Source organism: Homarus americanus, unplaced genomic scaffold (genome assembly GCF_018991925.1).
Source record: "Homarus americanus isolate GMGI-L3 unplaced genomic scaffold, GMGI_Hamer_2.0 scaffold60415, whole genome shotgun sequence".
NCBI lineage: Eukaryota > Metazoa > Arthropoda > Malacostraca > Decapoda > Nephropidae > Homarus > Homarus americanus.
In genome coordinates, this window is record NW_024718017.1 from 86663 (window position 1) to 110697 (window position 24035).

The window sequence follows — 24035 nt, forward strand, 5'->3', positions numbered from 1 at the left end:
CATTAAGACCCTGGCAGCCGGAGACCCTGGCAGCCGGATACATTAAGACCCTGGCAGCCGGATACATTAAGACCCTGGCAGCCGGATACATTAAGACCCTGGCAGCCGGATAAATTAAGACCCTGGCAGCCGGATATTTTAGGCGTCTACTGTAGTATAGAGGAAAGGAATTATGTTATCTTTTACAAGTGAGTTTAACACTGAAAGACAATTTACTTTTCTTCCGGTAAATAATCTTGTTCGTCTTGACTCTTGTGAAGAATAAAGTCGCTCAAGAGTTTATTACGGTAATGTTATGACAGAGGAAGAAGCTATTCACTAGTGGTGTTTAGAAACTTTTTTTGAGCCCGTTGGAACTTTTGGGGTTGAGGGGGGGTCCTGCAAGTCCTTTCTCAGCATACAGTCAGACCTCAAAAGGACTGACTGTAAGACTGGTATCCGCCCAGACGTGTCTTTATGTGTGTGAGTGACTAATTGTGAAGATTCTTAAATGGGAAGAACAGGAAGAGGAGGAGGAGGAGGAGGAAGAAGAAGAAGAAGAAGAAGAAGAAGAAGAAGAAGAAGAAGAGACTAGATACGTAATGTTCTCTCTCTCTCTCTCTCTCTCTCTCTCTCTCTCTCAAAATGTATGTATGCACAAAATTTCATATGACATTCTATTTGCCAGCCCTCACCACCACCAGCCCCAGCCCCTCACTACCAGCCCCCAGCCCTCACCACCACCCTCCAGCGTAGGACCTGCAGGGCCACTCCAAGAAACTACCCAGACATCCTTGTACTTTTTCCCCTACCCCACTCCCCCTTCCCCCCCCACTCCCCCACCTCCCACCCCACCCTTCCTCCTACCCCAATCCCCTCCTACCCCCTCCCCTTCCCCCTCCCTTCCCCTACCCCACTCCCTTTCCCCACCCCACTCCCTTTCCCCCTACCCCACTCCCCTTCCCCCTACCCCACTCCCTCCTCTTCCCCACGCCCCATCTCTCCTAACCTCCTAGTAAGCCACATCACCACACTCCCCTAACCTCCTAACCTCCTAGTAAGCCACTCTCCTAACCTCCTAGTAAGCCACACTCTCCTAACATCCTAAAGCCACTCTCTCCTAACATCCTAGTAAGCCATCTCTCCTAACATCCCAGTAAGCCACTCCTAACACAAAACACAAGCTCGTATCCTAGTACACCTCTCGTAAAATCCTATGAGAGACGGTGGCGTATCCTTGTACTCTGAGCCGCAAATAAAAGAGAGGAAAGCGGCCTGCGGGAGATAGTCACTTGGGTGGAGTGGGAGGAGTGGGGAGGAGACTGTGTGTGTGGGGTGAGAGGGAGGGAGAGTGGCCCAACGGACATATTAGCCCACGACCCAACTGGTGACGACAAGGCGGGCTGCTCTCACCTCTGTTCTCCTGTTCTGCCCAGTGACCGTAATTAGGAAGTGTGGTTTTTTGTTGAATTATTATTATTTTATTTATTATTTATCTACTGCTCACTTGAATTTAATTTTATTGTTTTATATTATATTATATTTTATTTTTTTTTATTTATTTATGATCCCCTCTTAGCGACTCGAATAATATATATATATTTTTTTTTTCAGTTTCGTTTTAGTGCTTATAGGGTAAGAAATTATGACCATGTTCATCCTGGGGAACAAATTACAACAATAATTATAAAACGTTTTTCATCCTAGGATAAAAAAATATAAGAATGTGTTGGCCACCAGAACTACACATATGAACACTCCCCCTACCAACCCCAGCCGCCTGATGTGTGATTCACGACCCATTAACGCTAAATATTGAATGGTAATTTGCTACAATCAGGAGCCTCTCGCTAGCAAAAACTACTGCCCGACAGAATATAACTGTGTGGCTCAAATTTTATGGGCCGAAAATGAGTTTTACTGCCTCCATTTTCAGTTCCGTTCGCTGGGTGGGTGTCTGGCGGCCGGCTATTTTCTATTTTTTATTAATATTTCCTTAACCAGAAATTCTGTAGTAAAAAGTAAATTGAAAATAACAAAATCAAGAGCAAAGTTAACATTATTCTAACACTAAACTAACGTAAGAAATGGTTATCGTATATTAGAATTAAAAAATAAAAATACTTTAAGTTAGTCTGTGTTCAACACTTTATAATTTATAGTTGGCATGAAGGGAAAAATGCCTCACTGGCGAACTGCTGAAGACTTAACCCCTTGATTACGATGACTTAACCTCTGATTACCATGACTTAACCCTCTGATTACGATGACTTAACCCTCTGATTACGATGACTTAACCCTCTGATTACGATGAATTCCTTGAGTACGATGACTTAACCCCTTGAGCATGATGACTTAACCTTTGAAGCACTTAATGGGTTAAGTCATCGTACTTAGGGGTTAAGTCATCGTATTCAAGGGGTTAAGTTATGGTACTCAGGGGTGAAGTCATCGTACTCATGGGGTTAAATCATCGTACTCAAGAGTTTAAGTCATCGTACTCAAGGGAGAGAGAGAGAGAGAGAGAGAGAGAGAGAGAGAGAGAGAGGAATAAGCTACGAAGGGGAATAACATAGATAAACAATGAAAAGGAAGAGGAGGAGGAGGAAGGGAAGGAGGAATAGGAGGGGACAGGAAAAGATAATATGTTATGAAACTCGGTAAGAAAAGAAAGACGTGATAATGGAAGGAATAATCCATCTTTTTGTGGATAAAGGTGAGTGGAAGAGACAAAGAGGAGAATAACATAGATGAATAAGGAAGAAGGAGAGGAGGAGGAGGAGTGGTAGGAGTAGGGGGAAGAGGAGGGGACAAGGTGTGGAAAAGCAATGTGTTAATGCCTGGCTAACTCCATTGACGAGCCTCTATAGTATACAAACACTCACTCTTCTTCTTTTTCTCCCTCTTCCCCCTCTTCCTCCATCCCTCTCCCTTCCCCCCTCTCCTCTTTCCTTTCCTTCCTTCACCTCTTGGCTATCTCTGTCGACTCACAAACCCACGTCTCCAGGGTTCGATTCGAGTATAGTTGTAAGGAAAAATTCTACCGCCCCCTCCCCTCTCCCTACCTCCCTCCCCTCCCCTCTCCCTTCCCCCACTCCTCTCCCTACCCCCCCTCCTCTCGTCTTCCTCTCCTTTTCACCTTTTTAATCAGTAAATGATGGAGGGGGAGAGAAGGGTCTTTATTTATTGTCTACCAGAGTTGTTAAGTAAAAAAGTAAATTTACATAAGTACTCAAAAAAATTTTCAGTACTTTATCAATTAGATACTTAATTTTTTTTTCACTTCTATTTGAGTAAAGTGAACTTTGGATACTTTTACTTTGACTTGAGTAACAGTTTGCCAACGTAACAATACTTTTATTTAAGTAACAAAGTTCGGTACTTTTTTACAACTGTTGCTTACTGTAGTTAAGGAGGTATTGTAGTGTCTTTCCTGTCTTTCTGTCTGTCTGTCTGTCTCTCTGTCTGTCTGTCTGTCTGTCTGTCTGTCTGTCTGGAATTTTCTCAATCAGTCTTGATGTTGATTCAGAAAGTTGTGAAAATATCTTAACGGAGAGAGAGAGAGAGAGAGAGAGAGAGAGAGAGAGAGTAAATACTTCACTTAACCTCTAATTCCTCAGGTGAGTCAAACTGGGCCATTTTACTTCCGATTTCACACTCTTGTTTATTGACTTGTTGTGAAGAAGAAGAAGAAGAAGAAGAAGAAGAAGAAGAAGAACTGTCCTTAACTCTTTATAAAGTCGCATAAATCGAGGCGTCACTCAATTCAATTTACAGACGAGGGGCGAAGTGGTTCCCTCCCTCCCTCCCTCCCTCCACCCCTCCACCCCTTTCTCCTTCCTTACCTACCTTGACCCCTCCTCTCTCTCTCTTTGACTGAACTGGTTGTAAATATATGATTGGAGAGAGAGAGAGAGAGAGAGAGAAATTGCCACACCTACAGAAGAGTTAATCAGAGACACAGACAGACAGACAGACAGACAGAGAGACAGACAGACAGACAGACAATAGACAGATAGCCAGACAGACAAGCACATAATTAGGACGTCAGTATAATTCGTTAACATAAAATTAATATCGGAACCGAAATCCGGATACCCGAATCAGACCCGAAATTGAAACTCTTGAAAACCGGAATCAGAGTTTTTACGTGTGGGTGTGGATGGGGGGAGGGAGGGGGAGGGGGGAGGGGTGAGGGGTGGACATATACTTTACTTAGGCTTCTTACAATCCCCCACCCCCCCTCGCCCCCTCCCCTCCTTCCCCTCCTTCCCCTCCTTCTCCTCCGTGACGTTTCCTGGTTGGCCCTTATCATCAGTTCAGTATAAATATTGAAATATCGATCCGAGGTAAATTGAATCGGTAGGTAACTGGTAGAAGATGGTGGTAGTTGTTGTAGTGGTGGTGATTGATGTTTGTAGGGTTGATGGTGAATAGTTGTAGGTGTTGGTGGTAGTGAATTTTGGTAGGTTAGTTGTAGGGGTTGGTGGTAGTGAATGGTGGTAGGTAGTTGTGTGGATTGGTGGTGATGATGACTGATGGTGGTAATTGTGGTAGATGGTGGTAATTGTGGTAGTTGTAGTGGTGGGTTAATAGAATAATAATGAATGTCAATGGGAAATGATGGTATAGTAATTGTGGTAGCGATGGTAGGGAAGGATTTCGATAGGAATTGTGGTTAGAGAAGGAGTGGTGGTAGGAGGGGTGGTGATAATGTTTGTTGTTGTGGGATGAAGGGAGGAAGAAGAAGAGAAAGAGAAATAAGCAGAAGCCCCTAAAAGACGAGAGAGAGAGAGAGAGAGAGAGAGAGAGAGAGAGAGAGAGAGAAAGAGAGAGAGAGAAAAGAGAAGACACGATAATTAAAATAACTCTTAAGAAACATAATTAAATACATATATAAAACGTATTATATATAAAAGTTAAAGAATTATATATTGAATTAGATATGAATAAGATAGATTATATATAAAGGTTAGTTAAATAATTATACTGTATTAGGGTACACAGAAGCAGGTCGTGGATGTTATTGTGTTGGCAGCTGAAGACACTACTAGACACGGTACCTGCAGGGGCGTGAACGAGAGATGGGGTGCCGCTGCTGAAGTACCTGACCCCAAGGCCTCATCCTAGTACCTGACCCCAAGGCCTGACCCCAGGAGCTGACTCAAGGACTGATCCTAGGAGCTGACTCAAGGACTGACCCCAGGAGCTGATCCAAGGACTGACCCCAAGGACTGACCCCAAGGACTGACCCCAAGGACTGACCCCAGGAGCTGACCCAAGGACTGACCCCACCCCAAGGACTGACCCAAGGACTGGACCCCAAGGACCCAAGGACTGACCCCAGGAACCCACTGACCAGGAACTGACCCACGGTGGTACCCCAAGACTGACCTGAACTGACCCAAGGACTGACCCCAAGGACTGACCCACCTGACCCCAGGAACTGACTCCAGGAACTGACCCACGGTGGTAACCCCAAGAGCTGACCCCCTGACCTCACCTCAAGAGCTGAACCCCTGACCTCACCTCAAGAGTTGACCCCCTGACCTCACCTCAGGATCTGACCCCAAGGAAAAGATTTAAGGAAGGGAAGGGAGTAATGAGGACGAGGGAGGGAAGGAGGGTTAGTATCAGCAGTGTACCAAGATGGCGTCAGAAGAAACACCAGGCAGGAAGGTGGAGATAATCAAGAGTGTACCAAGATCGCGTCGAGTGGCTTCACATCTCCTTCAGGCTCCGAGGGACTACTATATTTTTTCCTTTCCATTTTGTGTCGAGGGTGAGAGGTCTGGTGGTTGATACGATGTGTAATACTGTAATTTAAGGGTTCAGGCGGGGTGTTGTCTCTGTAAACTCTCTGGTCTGTTTCAGTGAAGGAAGTCCGTAGTCTAAGTGAAAAAATCTGTGGTGTGTTTGAGTAAAATCTGTGGTGTGTTTCAGTAAAATCTGTGGTGTGTTTCAGTAAAATCTGTGGTGTGTTTCAGTAAAATCTGTGGTGTGTTTCAGTAAAATCTGTGGTGTGTTTCAGTAAAATCTGTGGTATGTTTCAGTAAAATCTGTGGTGTATTTCAGTATAGAGAAACTCAGAAAATATTTCAATTATCTATGGGTCGATTTGACTGAAACAAGAGGCTGACCTTCACGTCCTGAGGTCAAGGGAGGTCAAAGTCACACCTGAGTGTCTCTGACCTCGGTGAGAACATTGTTAAGTTTGTTTATTTGATTATGACCCGTCTATAGTGAACGGTTATGACCCGTCTATAGTGAACGGTTATGACCCGTCTATAGTGAACGGTTATGACCCGTCTATAGTGAACGGTATGACCCGTCTATAGTGAACGGATATGACCCGTCTATAGTGAACGGTTATGACCCGTCTATAGTGAACGGTTATGACCCGTCTATAGTGAACGGTTATGACCCGTCTATAGTGAACGGATACACTTCCTCCTCATCATCTTTTCTCCTCCTTCTTCTCTTTCCTATATTCTTCTTTCCTCCTCCTCCTCCTCCCTCCTCCCCCACTACCCCCTCCCCACTACACCCTCCGGTAGCACGCGCAGTAACCCCAAGTAGGGCCTCTTCTTATTGGCTTCCCTCATCACAATAGACCTAAGCCCTCACTTCATCCCCTCCCTCTCCCCACCCTCCCCCTTCTCCCTCTCCTCCTCTCCCCTTCTCTCTCCCTTCTACTCTGTCACCTACACCCTACTTTCTCCCTCTTTCCTTCTCCCCTTATTTGATATCGCTTTCTTCCTCTCCCCTGTTTACATCTTCTCCCTCACCCCTGCCCCCCCACAACCTCCTATATAGCCCCCCTAGCCTCATATAGCAACCTCCTTATAGCCCCCAGCCTTAGCCCCCCCTGCCCCTGTACAACCCCCCACAGCCTTTATACCGACAACAGTTACTGCCTCTAAAACAGTTACTGCCCCTACAACAGTTACTGCCCCTACAACAGTTACTGCCGCTACAACAGTTACTGCCGCTACTGTTCGTGTTTCTTTCCCGCCATTTACAGAAGTTTGATCACTAGGTAAACGTTAGACTTGCATGTATGTATGTATGTATGTATGTATGTATGTATGTATGTATGTATGTATGTAAGTGTTATTGAAAGAATCTCATTGTAATTTTATATCCTGGAACAAGGTGATTATAGTTGAAAGTACTGGCCTTAGTCTTGTGTAGAGTGCAGTAATCTGTCTGTAGATGATGCCAAAATGCAAGCCATGATATAATGGTGTACGGACATGTGACTGATATGATAAATTAACATAGTGCATACATTAAATATAGAATTCTTATTTTTTTATAATAGCTAACTTTAAATGTCATTCCAAATGTCTGTGAGTTTCTTTTATGGCTAACGGAATGAGATTAATTAAAATTTTACTTGTTTAATCATATTATGTAACCTAATTTTACACCAGTTATGCAAGTTAGTTGAAGCTAAGGTCACGCTGGAAGGTCACGATGTAAGGTCACGATGTAAGGTCACGATGGAAGGTCACGATGTAAGGTCACGATGTAAGGTCACGCTGGAAGGTCACGCTAGAGGGTCAAGGTCAATTAATCACGATGTAAGGTTATATAAGGTCATGTTAAAGGTCACGCTAAAATCTAAAATTAATGTAATTATTGAACGAAAAAAAATAAAAGAAAAAACCACGAAAACATTAATATTTCTTTCGCGATAGTTGAAAAAAAAATAAAATCTGACTTTGAGAATTATGAACGTCGATATAGAAAGACGATATATTGATTACACGAAATAAAAAAATAAAAAAAATGGAAAAAATATATAATGTTCATTGATAAATTTGGGTAATAAAAAAGAAAGTAAAAGTGGGAAAGATTGTATTGTTGTGGAGGAGGGGCGGAAGGGTGAAGGAGGAGGGGCGGGAGGGTGAAGGAGGAGGTAGACTGGTAGACAGGTAGAGGATTTGGTAGACTGGTAGACAATATCCTATAAAAATCAAATCTATGTTGACTGGTTGAAACTGGTTGAGTGTTGAAATCTCTCTCTCTCTCTCTCTCTCTCTCTCTCTCTCTCTCTCTCTCTCTCTCTCTCTCTCTCTCTCTCTCTCTCTCTCTCTCTCTCTCTCTCTCTCTCTCTCTCTCTCCTTCCTGTGTCTCCACCCCCCCAAACGATCGTTAGGTCGTTTTCACGTTTCAGGGCAATTAGGGTGGATTTGGGTTGTTGTTATTGTTGAGAGGTAATTAAAGTTCCAATGTCACTGTTTTATCGTGTGTGTGTGTGTGTGTGTCTGTCCTCTCTCTCTCTCTCCTCTCTCTCTCTCTCTCTCTCTCTCTCTCTCTCTCTCTCTCTCTCTCTCTCTCTAATCATTATTTATTGTACGATGACTCGTGAAATCGGGTCTATTTTTCTTCCATAAACTAGAGATATTACAGACGTCTTGATATGATTCACTTGGCTACAGCACAGAGACACGTATCACAGGAAGTTGTTCAGGACAGGGGAGGGCAAGTGTTTACATATCAAAAGCATAAATACCGAAACTTATTAATGAATAAACAACAAAACTATATTAATTTTATTGTTTGTTCTACTGAATTTATCATACCACATTATCAGTAAGTTGCTTCGACGTATCATAAGTGTAAAGTAAAACGGATGAAAATTGGCCTGGGTGTAAGCTGAGAGTCCTTGTTATTATGGACTTTTTTATATAACAACACACGATCGCTCACAGCCACTCCCGGCCAGCAGACTCCCGCCACTTGGACAGCAGCAGACAACAGCAGACAAAAGCAGGGTTACCAATGGGGATTTTTATTACCACATTCGAGTAAATATGTTAATGAACAATTTAATTTGTAATAAAAACGTTCTCTGGGGTTGGTGATTATTTTTGGTAATGTAGTTTGTTATTTTGGTAAGAGGTGATGACGCGGCCTATGTTGGGGGTTGTTTTAAGAATACTTCAATTCAATTCAATTTCAATTTCAATTCTTTATTCCTTGATAGAGGAAGCGGGATCCTAGTGCTGTCACTAGGTACCCCTGTACAATGACACCAGAAGCATCTGGCAAGTGTGACAAGTATATACAGTATAAATATTATAAAGGGGCTTACTAAAGCCTAAGGAAGGAAGGGTATTCCTTTAACACATAATCAATATTATTTACATAATATCTGGCCAGTATGGGGAGGATCATCGTGTCAGGGGGTCGAGGGGTGGTGGTCCAGCAGGCGTCACGGAAGCGTTGTGACGCTGTTGTGAGTGTTGTGACGCTGTTGTGAGTGTTGTGACGCTGCTGTGAGTGTTGTGACGCCGCTGTGAGTGTTGTGACGCTGCTGTGAGTGTTGTGACGCCGCTGTGGTTGGTTCTGACCCCGAAGCTGTGTCTTAGAATGCCATTTAAGCTGATCGTCTCCCATTGGTGCCGTGCGAGGTCATTTGTTAACGATGACCCAGAATGACCTGGTTTACGGACTTTGATCTCGACCTGGCTTACGAGTCATGACCTTCCCCTTGTTATATTTCTTAAGGTCAGGCTAAGTTTGACCTCTAGTGGCCTCTTATCTCACTGACTGTCTCTTGGTATGTTAGGTCAGTTACTCCGATTACCTGACCTGACCTGACCTTACTTATATTATTTTATTTCCTGGTCATAATATCTGATTCTTTTCATCCATACAACATCATTTTTCCTCTCCACCAGCCCCACTACAACCACCACCACCATCATCAACACATTCCCCCACCACTCACATTAACATCTACAGTAGATTAATTATTGTTAACAAGGTCGTTCAAGCGTGAATGTTAACTGTGTGCAGCCCGAAAGAGATGTGGCACATGTGGGAAGTGAGAGATGTGGCAACACTGTGGTTATGGTGATGTCGGGATATTTTTTTTTCTTCTGAGATTTGCCTTGGGGGGGGGGGCTAGTTTATTGGACACCCCCTTGTATCCTGCGTAAGACGGAACACAAGCGCGTTTACAGCGTCCAACTTCTTAGGAGTATGATGGGGTCGAGGATGCATTTTACACGTCAAGGTCAACTGGAGGTCAGGGCATCAGCTGACAGACAGACAGACAGATGCAGCAATGCGTATCGCCTAATTATTCTCTTCACTCGTTCCGTCTTGCCGCAGTCGGGTGATCACGCCGGAACGGCTGGCATTCCGCGCCAAGTTGGCGGGAAGTAGCCAACCGGATGCCGCCAGCATCTTGAAAAACACAGCCAAGTTCAACTCTTGGCTAGCGGAGGTCCCTTTTTCTGGTCCCTGAAAAGGATGTTAAGTCACTGGCTCCTCCTGCACGGACCTGGACCTGCTCGAGAGACCTGAAGACCTCCTGAAGAAGACTTAAGTAACGTCCATCACTCCAGCCATGTCCGCCACTTTATCATGGACCGCTCCACACTGTAGTAAGGTCCAACACTTAAACTAACCTGAAGAAGTGGATGGAGAGAAGAGTTGAAGAAGTGGATGAAGAGAAGAGCTGAAGAAGTGGATGAAGAGAAGAGTTGAAGAAGTGGATGAAGAGAAGACCCTTAAGAAGTGGATGAAGAGAAGAGTTGAAGAAGTGGATGAAGAGAAGAGCTGAAGAAGTGGATGGAGAGAAGACCCTGAAGAAGTGGATGAAGAGAAGAGCCTGAAGAAGTGGATGAAGTAGACCTGAAGACCAAGGTGGAGTCTCGGTGTAATCTTAACGCCATTTTGGTAGCCTCATTTCTGTCTTGACTTTGATAAAAATTTGGACGAATATTTTTGCTGTAATTTTATTCTCACGTTAACTCGAGAAACTATCTTTATATCTCAACAAAAGGGACACATTCTCAGTATATATATATAGTTAAGAGAAATACTAAACTTACGAATATTTGAGAATCTCCCTTAATGTCGTAATCTAAGTGAGATAAATATCCAGTGAAGGGGAATTTAACTTACGATTTTTCGAGGATGTAGTGGCTGCCAGAACGAAAAGTTAACCAAACAGCTCCCATCTTTAAGGCCAATAAACACATTTCACGCCAACTGACTTGAGCTGTAATTCTTCCGTGTCATTTAAGGAGTAACTTGTTTCTATACATTTTTTGTGTGTTCATTATAGCAGTCTAGTTGTTGTTGTAACACAGGGAGGAGAGGAGAGGAAGAAAGTTGTTATTATTGTTATTGATATTACTACTACTATTATTATTATTATTATTATTATTATTATTATTATTATTATTATTATTATTGTTATTATTATTATTATTATTATTATTATTATTATTATTGTTATTGTTATTATTATTATTATTATTATTATTATTATTATTCCCGCCACAGGGATGGTCGTCATGGTCGGACTGGTCACTGTGCTCTCGGTCGTGTGACGGAGGCGCTGCTGTACAGACCCGACGATGCCTTCACTACGCTGGCTGCCGAGGGGACTCCGTCAGGTAGGTCCTCACCTGCACGACCTCTTAATTAAGTCTTATTGGTGTCTTAAGGATATGATCCCTTTAATTAACCGATCAACACTGAGTAAACAACCAGCACCCTTAAGAAACCCTCCTGACCTTCTGCTTCTACTCCTTCAGGTACCAGTTGTGCAATGTTGACCCTTGTCCTGCCGGGAGCCGCGACTTCCGGGCGGTGCAGTGTGCGGAGTACGACGGCCTGCCACACGAGGGCACCATGTACGAGTGGGAGCCATCAGAAGGTAGTGACCCCTGTGCCCTCACCTGCCGGGCCCGGGGAGGAGGACCCATCGTAACCCTCAATCCCAGGGTCCAGGACGGTACCAGGTGTGCTAAGGAGTCTCACGATCTCTGCATCAATGGACGCTGTCAGGTGAGTGGTGGTGTGGTGGGGTGTAGTGTGGGTGGAGGGGGAGGTGTGAGATAGGTAGGGGTGTGGGTGGGAAGAGGGGGAGGTGGGTGGTGTGAGATGGGTGGGGAGAGGGGGAGGTGGGGTTAGGGGGGTGGGAAGAGGGGGGGAGGTGTGTGGGTGGTGTGAGATAGGTGGGGGAGAGGGGGGGAGGGGGGTGGGGGTGGTGGGTGGGGGAGGTGTAGATGTGGGTGGGGAGAGAGGTGGGGTGGGGGAGGTGTAAGTGTGGGTGGGGGAGGTGTGAGATAGGTGCGGAGAGGGGGGGAGGTGTGAGATAGGTGCGGAGAGGGGAGGTGTTTGTTCTCCTCCCCCACAACAAACACCTCACCCCCGACTCTCCTCCTATGAGTTAATTTCTGAATCACATCTTCTAAAACGGTTTTGAGAAATTGTATTTTTATTAATATTATGTACCGTCCGTCCACCAAGAGTGTCCGTCACAAGGGTCCGTCACCAAGGTGTCCGTCCACAAGAGTGTCCGTCACCAAGAGTATCCGTCTACCAAGAGTGTCCGTTCACAAGAGTGTCTGTCCACCAAGAGTGTCTGTCCACCAAGAGTGTCCGTCCACCAAGAGTGTCCATCCACCAAGAGTGTCCATCCACCAAGAGTGTCCATCTACTAAGAGTGTCCGTCCACCAAGAGTGTCCGTCCACCAAGAGTATCCATCCACCAAGAGTGTCCGTCTACAAGAGTGTCCATCCACCAAGAGTGTCCATCCACAAGAGTGTCCATCCACCAAGAGTGTCCGTCCACCAAGAGTGTCCGTCCACCAAGAGTGTCTGAAGTGTAAACATTGACCTCATCCACTCGCTAGCACAGTGATAACACGAGTCTTTACGGCCACATCACTCAGTGTGGTTCTCAAACAAACGATTAGAATCTCGCCAATTTGCCTACCAGTATTATTTTATGTTTGTCAATTTGTATGCTAAAACATTTGAAGGAGCGGGAGAGCTTTGGAGCCAAGTGTGAGAGAATGGTGGATTTGTGAAGTAGATGGGGTGAGGGAGGGGGCAGGAGTGGTCAGAGTAAGGGGGCAGGAGTGGTCAGAGTAAGGGGCGGGGCAGGAGTGGTCGGAGTAAGGGCGGGGCAGGAGGGTCAGAATAAGGGCGGGGGAGTGGTCAGAGGGGCGGGGCAGGAGTGGTCAGAGTAAGGGGCGGGGCAGGAGTGGTCAGAGTAAGAAGGGGGCAGCAGTGGTAGGGGAAGGGAAGTGGCAGAGCGAGTAATGACACTGGCTTGGGGAGAGTGACAGGACGAGTAATAACAATGAGTTGCTATGTTTTACTTTCGATAATGCAGGAAGAGGAGGAGGAACATCCCCTCCCCTGTCAATAGGACTCTTTAGGACACTAGGCTAATCCTAATACAGTTTAGGAATCATTAACTAATCATATGTAAGGTAGTTCCCATATGTTGTTATCCTTGTTACTTCCCATGGTGGTTAGAGGTCATCTTGCCTATGTCTAAACCCAAGTTGAGAGGGAGGATGGGTGATGCATTTCCTCGAGATTCTTAAAGTTGGTGAAGTCGATGTTTAGGTGAAGTCGGTGTTGAGGTGACTAGTCGGTGTTGAGGTGAAGTCGGTGTTGAGGTGAAGTCGGTGTTGAGGTGACTAGTCGGTGTTGAGGTGAAGTCGGTGTTGAGGTGACTAGTCGGTGTTGAGGTGACTAGTCGGTGTTGAGGTGAAGTCGGTGTTTAGGTGACTAGTTGGTGTTGAGGTGAAGTCGGTGTTGAGGTGATTAGTCGGTGTTTTAATGGAGAATAAAGGACCTGTGTGAACCTTCAACACCTAAAAACAATCACAAAACAAATGAAGGTCTGGCTTGTAGGTGAGGGATGAGAGACGCTAGTGAGGGGTGAGAGGAGCTAGTGAGGAGGAGAGGAGCTAGTGAGGGGTGAGAGACGCTAGTGAGGAAGACCTAGTGAGGGATGAGAGACGCTAGTGAGGGGTGAGAGGAGCAAGAGAGGAGTGAGAGACGCTAGGGTGAGAGACGCTAGTGAGGTGAGAGACGCAGGAGGGGTGAGAGACGCTAGTGAGGGGTGAGAGGCTAGGTGAGGGGTGGAGAGACGCTAGTGAGGGGAGGAGAGAAGCTAGGAGGGGTGAGAGACGCTAGTGAGGGGTGAGAGACGCTAGTGAGGGGTGAGAGACGCTAGTGAGGGGTGAGAGACGCTAGTGAGGGGTGAGAGACGCTAGTGAGGGGTGAGAGACGCTAGTGAGGGGGGAGAGACGCTAGTGAGGGATGGAGAGACGCTAGGTGAGGGGTGAGACGCTAGTGAGGGGATGAGAGACGCTAGTGAGGGGTGAGAGACGCTAGTGAGGGGTGAGAGACGCTAGTGAGGGAGAGACGCTAGTGAGGGGTGAGAGACGCTAGGAGGGGTGAGAGACGCTAGTGAGGGGTGAGAGACGCTAGTGAGGGGTGAGAGACGCTAGTGAGGGGTGAGAGAAGCTAGTGAGGGGTGAGAGACGCTAGTGAGGGGTGAGAGACGCCAGAGAGGGGTGAGACGCTAGTGAGGGGTGAGAGAAGCTAGTGAGGGGTGAGAGAAGCTAGTGAGGGGTGAGAGACGCTGAAGGAGGGGTGAGAGACGCTAGTGAGGGGTGAGAGACGCTAGAGGGGTGAGAGACGCAAGGAGGGGGGTGAGAGACGCTAGTGAGGGGTGAGAGACGCTAGTGAGGGGTGAGAGACGCTAGTGAGGGGTGAGAGACGCTAGTGAGGGGTGAGAGAAGCTAGTGAGGGGTGAGAGACGCTAGTGAGGGGTGAGAGACGCTAGTGAGGGGTGAGAGACGCTAGTGAGGGGGTGAGAAGCTAGTGAGGGGTGAGAGACGCTAGTGAGGGGTGAGAGACGCTAGTGAGGGGTGAGAGACGCTAGTGAGGGGTGAGAGAAGCTAGTGAGGGGTGAGAGACGCTAGTGAGGGGTGAGAGACGCTAGTGAGGGGTGAGAGACGCTAGTGAGGGGTGAGAGACGCTAGTGAGGGGTGAGAGAAGCTAGTGAGGGGTGAGAGAAGCTAGTGAGGAGGAGAAGCTAGTGAGGGATGAGAGACGCTAGGGTGAGGTGAGAGACGCTGGTGAGGGGTGAGACGCTAGTGAGGGGTGAGAGACGCTAGTGAGGGTGAGAGACTAGTGAGGGGTGAGACGCTGAGAGGGGTGGAGAGACGCTGGGAGGTGAGAGACGCTAGTGAGGGGGTGGAGAGAAGCTAGTGAGGGGTGAGGAGAAGCTAGGAGGGGTGAGAGACGCTAGTGAGGGGTGAGAGACGAGTGAGGGGTGAGACGCTAATGAGGGGTGAGAGACGCTAGTGAGGTGAGAGAAGCTAGGAGGAGAGACGCTAGTGAGGGGGTGAGAGACGCTAGTGAGGGGTGAGAGACGCTAGTGAGGGGTGAGAGAAGCTAGTGAGGGGTGAGAGACGCTAGTGAGGGGTGAGAGAAGCTAGTGAGGGGGTGAGAGACGCTAGTGAGGGGTGAGAGACGCTAGTGAGGGGTGAGAGACGCTAGTGAGGGGTGAGACGCTAGTGAGGAGGAGAGAAGCTAGTGAGGGGTGAGAGACGCTAGTGAGGAGTGAGAGAAGCTAGTGAGGGGGTGAGAGAAGCCAGGAGGGGTGAGAGGAGTGCTAGTGAGGGTGAGAGACTAGTGAGGGGTGAGAGAAGCTAGTGAGGGGTGAGAGACGCTAGTGAGGGGTGAGAGACGCTAGTGAGGGGTGAGAGAAGCAGGAGGGGTGAGAGACGCTAGTGAGGGGTGAGAGAAGCTAGTGAGGGGTAGAGAGACGCTAGTGAGGGGTGAGAGACGCTAGTGAGGGGTGAGAGACGCTAGTGAGGGGTGAGAGACGCTAGTGGAGGAGTGAGAGAAGCTAGTGAGGGGTGAGAGACGCTAGTGGAGGAGGAGAGAAGCTAGTGAGGGGTGAGAGACGCTAGTGAGGGGTAGAGAGACGCTAGTGAGGAGAGAAGCTAGTAGAGGGTGAGAGACGCTGATGAGGGGTGAGAGAAGCAGTGAGGGGTGAGAGACGCTAGTGAGGGGTGAGAGGAGCTAGTGAGGAGGAGAGACGCTAGTGAGGGGTGAGAGACGCTAGTGAGGGGTGAGAGACGCTAGTGAGGTGAGAGACGCTAGTGAGGGGGTGAGAGACGCTAGTGAGGGGTGAGAGACGCTAGTGAGGGGTGAGAGACGCTAGTGAGGGGTGAGAGACGCTAGTGAGGGTGAGAGACGCTAGTGAGGGGTGAGAGACGCTAGTGAGGGGGTGAGAGACGCTAGTGAGGGATGAGAGAAGCTTGGTGAGGGGTGAGACGCTAGTGAGGGGTGAGAGACGCTAGTGAGGGGTGAGAGACGCCAGGAGGGGTGAGAGACGCTAGTGAGGGGGTGAGAGACGCTAGTGAGGGGTGAGAGACGCTAGTGAGGGGTGAGAGACGCTAGTGAGGGGTGAGACGCTAGTGAGGGGGTGAGAGACGCTAGTGAGGGGTGAGACGCTAGTGAGGGGTGAGAGACGCTAGTGAGGGGTGAGAGACGCTAGTGAGGGGTGAGAGACGCTAGTGAGGGGTGAGAGACGCTAGTGAGGGGTGAGAGACGCTAGTGAGAGTGAGAGATGCTAGTGAGGGGTGAGAGACGCTAGGAGGGGGTGAGAGAAGCTAGTGAGGAGGAGACGCTAGTGAGGGGTGAGAGACGCTAGTGAGGGGTGAGAGACGCTAGTGAGGGGTGAGAGACGCTAGTGAGGGGGTGAGAGACGCTAGTGGAGGGTTAGAGACGCTAGTGAGGGGTGAGAGACGCTAGTAGGGGTGAGAGACGCTAGTGAGGGGTGAGAGACGCCAGTGAGGAGAGACGCTAGTGAGGGGTGAGAGACGCTAGTGAGGGGTGAGAGACGCTAGGTGAGGGGTGAGAGACGCTAGTGAGGGGTGAGAGACGCTAGTGAGGTGAGAGAAGCTAGTGAGGGGGAGAGGAGGGTGAGAGATAGTGAGGGGGTGAGAGACGCTAGTGAGGGGTGAGAGACGCTAGTGAGGGTGGACACAAAGAGGGGGGGAGGAGACGCTAGTGAGGGGTGAGAGACGCTAGTGGGGGTGAGAGACGCTAGTGAGGGGTGAGAGACGCTAGTGAGGAGGAGAGACGCTAGTGAGGGGTGAGAGACGCTAGTGAGGGGTGAGAGACGCTAGTGAGGGGTGAGACGCTAGTGAGGGGTGAGAGACGCTAGTGAGGGGGAGAAGCTAGTGAGGGGTGAGAGAAGCTAGTGAGGGGTGAGAGACGCTAGTGAGGGGTGAGAAGCTAGTGAGGGGGTGAGAGACGCTAGTGAGGGGTGAGAGACGCTAGTGAGGGGTGAGAGACGCTAGTGAGGGGTGAAAGACGCTAGTGAGGGGTGAGACGCTAGTGAGGGCTGAGAGAAGCTAGTGAGGAATACTAACAATAGTCGTAAATAAATAACAACGCAGGACTGACGTGAATATAGACACCTATCTTATTTACCTATTGAGTAATCACCCTAACTATAATAAGGGGTTAGGGTTAGGTTAGGTTAGGTAAGGTTAGGGTAGACGAGGATAGAATAGAGATGGAATAGATGATGAAGAGGTAGATCAACCCTGAGAGAGTGAGAGAGAGAGAGAGAGAGATAAGGAGGGAGAAAATGGAAGACATGTCGAGAGATAAGGAAGAGATAAAATGAAGAGAAGAGAATATAAGTTACAATGGAGAGACTGTGTGTGTGTGTGTGTGTGTGTGTGTGTGTGTGTGTGTGTGTGTGTGTGTGTGTGTGTGTGTGTGTGTGTATAATAGAGACTAAACCAAGATTTTCTCAGTCGCTGTTAGATTTTTGGTAGTGTTCTTTATTCCTTCCTTCATTTCTTTTCATTTCTCTTCCTTCCTTCCTTCCTTCCTTCATTCTCCTCCTTCCTCCTTCATTTTTCCTTTCATTTCTTCCTCCTTCCTCTCTCATTTCCCTCCACCCTCTTCTTCATCCTTCCTTCCTCCTTTCCTTCCTTCATTTCCTTCCTTCCTTCATTTCTTTCATTTCTTCCTTCCTTCCTTCATTTCCTTCCTTCCTTCATTTCTTTCCTTCCTTCATTTCCTCCCTCCCTTCCAAGAGCTCAGCCTCCCTCAAGAGACCCTTCCAGGAGGAGGAGAAGGAGGGGGGGGGGAAATCCCTAATCCAGATCAGTGTTGCCACCGTCAAAGCAGAAAAAATCAGTGTTGCCAATGACCCAACCCGGAGTGATATCTTTCCTGACCAGATTTTTTTATGAGAAATTGTGTTGTTGTTGTTGTTGTTGTTTGTATTTTTTAAAGATGTAGAATAATTTATTTTTGGTAGAAATTAAAGAAACAATCTCGTTAAATTTTTTTTTTCCTAAAACTCAAAATGTGGTGTTTTTTTTTTTTTACTGTAATTCGACGGCTCATCAAATTTCGTCTAAAAATTCTAGAAAGGTGGATACAGTAGACAGGTGGATACAAGACAGGTGGATAGACAAGTGGGTAGACAGGCGCATACATACATACATTCATACATACATACATACATACATACATACATACATACATACATACATAGCTAAGAAGACAGATAGACGGTATATAGACAGATAGTCAACAAGCAGCTGACCGTTTCGTCATTGTCAGCATCTGAGTGCAGGAGCGTCAGCCAGCCTTGTGTCAGCCCCATAAGAATGCGCCCTTCATATGCAAATTAGCCTTCCATATTTTTTTTCATTCCATTTTTCATCGATTGGCAGAGGTGAGGCGAAACAAGGAGCTGCTTATGAGAGAGAGAGAGAGAGAGAGAGAGAGAGAGAGAGAGAGAGAGAGACGCATACCTCATAAGGGTACAACTTACCTGGTTCTTTCGTTATTACTAGTTATTATTATAGAGTGTTATGAATATTTGATACCCCAGCTTATTTCACCTGAGAGGGTTGGGTTAGGTTAGGTTAGGTTATGTTGGGTTGGGTTAGGTTAGGTTATGTTGGGTTGGGTTAGGTTAGGTTAATGCTAGGATGGTTAAATAGGCGAGGGTGTCTAATCTTCAGGTCATCTAAGGAAAATGGTGTTTATATTGATGTCTAGTACCAGCTGTGATGGTGTTCACATGTGGCATCGGATGGAATACTGCAGACAAAAGTTCCTAAGTCATAGTAAGCCAATAAACAATAACATTAACAGAAAACTTCCGTCGTTGCACAGTCCCCTCTTGTTCTTTATTCTGTAGTTAGTTGCAGAATCAGTGTTGAGACGACTACCACGCGCTGTCAGTGGGCCTACGAGGACATCTCAGAGGTCCCATGATTATTGATATTCTTCGGAGTGTTTTTATCTGTCGTATTCTATCAGTTTAAATCATCCTGTTTCATATATCATCCGACTCTAGGAAAGGTGTATTAATTTCTCACAACTGGAGAAGTAAAGACGGATCTAAGTCACTTAATTAATCTACACGTGAAAAAAACAAAATTAACGTGAACAGTTTTAGTGAAGCCAAACACTAGATCCAGGGAGGCGCACCACTACCCCGTTCCATCCATCAAATCATCTATCCCCGTCTGTATATACAACACTACAATAACAAGCCATAACTGAGCTCCACGCTACAATAAACCCCTGATAAACCGGTTTATTTACCCGAAAGTGAATAATATTAAACCCAAGAGAGTTTTAGAACGACAGATGAAGGACTAGACGCATTTTGTTGGTGGCGTGAGTGCTTTGTACTATGGGTGACGCAGCGGCTGACCCACTCAAAGGACTATGGAAATGAAGAGAAGGGAGGGGACGAGGAAGAGATAGGGAATGAATCATTTTGTTGGTGTTCTTGACGGAAGACGCTGTTTCACCTCCCTGGTCTTGAGTTGAGGTCAGTTTTATTGCTGGTAATTACAGGGGTTATATACTTACTCGTGTGTAATGGCGTGTTGTATTTTTTTCATTTTCTTTTGCTTGTTAGGGTTTTTTTAATTAATATTTAAGGATAAACGACTGTATTACACACACAAACAGAGTGAAGCAATACAAATTTGTGTTTCAATAAAGGGTTGGTGAAGCCAGTCATGTCGCGTGTTCTGTGCAGGAGGAGGAAAGGTTCTAGGTTCTTGTGTTCTGTAGGAGGAAAGGTTCTAGTGTTCTGTATTGTGTTTGTGTTTCGTTTAGCTGTGATTCGAACCTCTTGTACTCATGTGTTTAGTTGAGATTTAAGTGTGAACTCCTTGTTATTGAATCTCTTTGTGTAAGTGAGATTCGAACCTTCAGCTAATGGAATCCAAACCATCACTTCATGGAACCTTATGTCCCATTGTGGGTTCAACTCATTTTAGGGAATATTTGTATCACGTTACAATCTGAACCCCTAGATCATGGTCAACCTTTGGTAATGAGATTGAACCCCATGATTACCTGGAAAACCTGTGTATGCCTGAGGGTTCGAAGCAGTGACAGGTCATTAGTTAACACAGAGATAGAAGAATGGGGAGAAATGGATTAATTAAACTTAACTGGTTTTTAATTACCGTTAATTAACCTCTTCTGTCATATGTGATTTTATTTTTATTATTTCCCTCCGCTATTTCCACGTTTGGGGTTTAAAAATAGCGGACGTCCATCTAGCGATATGAATGTTCTTACTTGCCCTACATTGTGTTCACGACCACTCGACCAACTAACAGTGGATCTTAATCAAACTTGGTCCGTAGATATAACACCATAAGACCTCAAACGTGTTAGATTATTGGGTCTTTACCATTATTATTTCCTGGAGTTATGGCGACTTTGGCTGTGTTAACTAGACTCGGCGGGAAGACTATAGCCCTTTTCTGGCTGTGAGGTCCTTAATTGATTTGACTAGTGTGTACAGTAGATATATATGTACCGTATTTATTAGTATGGTACAGTGGTAGGGTTATTATTACTGCTAATATTCTTGTTATTTGGATAACTTGAAGATTAGCCCCCAGCTTATTTCACCTGATGATTGAACACACTAACGCTGCCTGGGATAGCTTAGCTTAGGTTAGGTTATGCTAGGTTAGCTTAGATTAGGTTATGCTAGGTTAGGTTAGCTTAGGTTAGGTTATGATAGGTTAGCTTAGGTTAGGTTATGCTGTGTTAGGTTAGGATAGATTAGCACTAGGGTGGTTAATCTTGAGGTAAAAGGTTACTTACTTACATAAATTAACACGAGCTACATACAAGCAGTGAACCACCCACTCGGACAAGGCAGATGAAACAAGAGTGAGCGGTTACCAACTTAATCGTTACTGGAGAGCCGGATATGACCTAATCTGTGTAATGTAACAACTTAACCGAACAACTTAACCTAACCAAACTATCTCAGGTTTGATCAGGTCAGGGCAGGTTATATTCTATTACGTTAGGTTAGTGAAGGTTAATTTTGATTAGGTTAGGTTAGTTTAGTTTAGGTTAGGTTAGGTTAGGTTAGTTTAGGTTAGTTTAGGTTAGGTTAGGTTAAGTTAGGTTAGGTTAGGTTTGGTTAGGTTAGGTTAGTTTAGGTTAGGTTAGTTTAGGTTTGGTTAGGTTAGTTTAGCTTAGTTTAGCTTAGGTTAGTTTAGGTTAGGTTAGGTTTGGTTTGGTTTGTTTGGTTAAGTTAGTTTAGGTTTGTATTGTATTGTATGTGGCTCTGCTGCGGCTAACTGGCCATACGTACTATAACAAATCGGCCTCATGCAAACAAATCCATTTATTTTTATGATAAACTGAAACACCCTCGAGAGTTGCTCCCTTGTGGGCAGCTACTTCACTAAGATTAAATAGCAGACAAAAGATAAAATGAATCATGTAATATTTTGGTTTATTTACTACGTGTTGGGTTCAGCAGACGACTGAAATCTGGTTACACGGGACAAATTAGTAAATATTTCAGTCCGCCGCTCACAACCGTTGGTATGTCAGAAGACTTTAGAAAACGTTATGGTAGTGCTGACGACTTTGTGTGTGTGTTTTGTTACTGATGATGATGAAGTAAAGTGGCAAATAACTTTGTCCTGGGAGAGGAGAGGAGAGGAGAGGAGAGGAGAGGAGAGAGAGAAGGAAGGAAAGAATAGAAATTGGGGTGATAGCAGGTGGGCTGTCCACCTTTCTGAGGCGAGTTGGAGTGGTGGCCACACAGCAGACGCCCGCAGGTGGAGGAGGAGGAAGCTAAGCTAGCAAGGTATTCATTATTGTAATGGGTGTTAATTTATGTTTGTTAGATGGTGGTGTTATTTGTTCACATATATGTGTAAAGTGGGTCTTGTTCTTCTATGTCAGCATGGAGACTCTTGGGCCACCAGCTGTGTGTTTTAGTAGTTACTTCTTTTAGCTGGGAGAATATTGGGTCCTCCATCTCTTCAAGTTTGCTCCAGATTCTCTGCGCTTGGCTGTGTGTTCAGTGTGTTCAGTGGTTCGATATTGTAAAGTTCGTGAAGTTCTTGCATTTTGGTGGTGTATGAGGGGAGTTGTTTTGATGCTCTCCGGAAGCTTTATTTTGTACTGATTGAAGTTTAAGTTGGCTGGTTTTGCTGATCGTGCTGAGTGGTATTGGTGGGTACTCTAGGTGGGGGCGGACAGGTGCTTTGAATAGGTGTAGTTGAATTTGAGTGTCCATTTTGCTAAATCTTCGTAGTTTTGTGAGTTGTGATTGGACAAGCGTTTTGCGTTGTGATATGTGTTTTACTATGCCTGTTCTTGTTACTGTGAGTCCCAGAATTTTGCCTTCGTTGGAGTATTGTATAGATACGTTGTTGACTGTGATTGGAGCTGGGTTTATTTTGGCATTGTATATGATCATTAGTTTCTGTGTATTGGTTTGTATTTTCCACAATTTTTTTTTTTCATATTTGTTAATTTACTCAATGGCGTGGGCTGTTTTTCGTGCCATCATCTGTTTGCCCTTGCCTGGATGTCGGATGATTTGGGTGACGTCATCAGCATAAGCAATGTATTCTCCGTGTGTAGGAGGTGGCATGTCCGCCGTATATATTGTGTAGAGTATTAGCGAGAGATTACTACCCTGTGGTACTCCGCTGTATAACTTGATGCTTGAGCTTTTGTGGTTACAGTGATAATTTTAGCCTCTCTGTTGTCAAGGAAGTTACAAAGAAAAGAAGTAAAGTTTTGAGGAAGTTCTTGGTTGGGAATTTTGTATTTAAGCCCTTACTCGGTACAGAATACAGCTATTACATATAAAATTACAGAGAATGATTTCCTTTCCCGGTTTCTTCAGGGTAATATCGACACACACCCACCCTTGCCATGTTTTGTTTCGTACTCGTGAAATGTAAACAAGACTTGAAAATAGGTCGGTCTGGGTAGAGTTCCAGTACGGGAAAGAACGCCTCAAATATCACCACCGCAATTAACTGATAGTGATGAAGGCGATGTGGTGTTTTGTAGCGGCCGACAACCGATACATTTTTGGAAAGATTTCACAGTGACAGTAAGAGTCAGTGATTTAGTTCCTACTCAAGAACATGTTATCACAGTCGGTTTGTTTCAAGCGAGAAGGAGTCATTACTTATTGAAGATCAAGTAAATTTATCATTCTTCCTTTCGTAACCTAAAAGAATAATGATATAGGACTCTCAAGGAAAACTAACGGAGGCTCTATTGTGTAAAGCCATCAAAGAAAACTGATCAACTCGATGGGAAACTATAAGAAAATAAGACTTTTTGTAATTTGGTGTTCTACCGGTCGTGAAAAATAACCTAACTTACATCGTGGCATAGGAGTGATATATATTGAAGGTGATAACAAACTGTGAAGAAATGAGACATCAATCACCGTGAAATTGGGATATGTGGAGGGAGAAAAAAGGTGTTTGATTGCGAAAAATTATTTGTTCGTTTTTTTTTTTGTCATTCATCACACGCGAAAGAATTTGGAGGTTCATATTTTTCCTTGATGGACGTTCTCTCTCTCTCTCTCTCTCTCTCTCTCTCTCTCTCTCATCTTCCATACCAGAGGTGAGGATTAACTTGACAACCTGCCAGCCAGTCTTCCCGCTAACGCTCCTACAGGATATGACCTCATATTTACCGGGAAATTCTCGATAAAATAAAAATGGTCAAAATTATCTGATCATACAAAAATAAAATAAAACTTGGAAATAATAATAATAAAATCGTGATTGTGAAAGGCATCTCGACGTTGATAGGACGAAAATGAACACTACTTGAAGCTGATTTGCTGAAGTCTTGCGGGAGTATCTCGTTGGTGTTACCTTTATATGTAAACCGTAATAAATACAACT

The 24035-nt window shown here is 45.5% G+C and overlaps 1 protein-coding gene across 1 annotated transcript in view; it reads left to right on the forward strand.

The window, feature by feature from the left end:
* Window positions 1–24035, forward strand: part of LOC121859080 (ADAMTS-like protein 1) — a gene marked incomplete at its 3' end in the record, with an annotated part of 66472 nt that overhangs the window by 32783 nt on the left and 9654 nt on the right. Inside the window, exons 3-4 of the mRNA XM_042355753.1 lie at window positions 11290–11402; window positions 11544–11796. Of these exons, the coding sequence (XP_042211687.1) occupies window positions 11290–11402; window positions 11544–11796 (366 nt within the window). The remainder of the gene's footprint in view (window positions 1–11289; window positions 11403–11543; window positions 11797–24035) is intronic.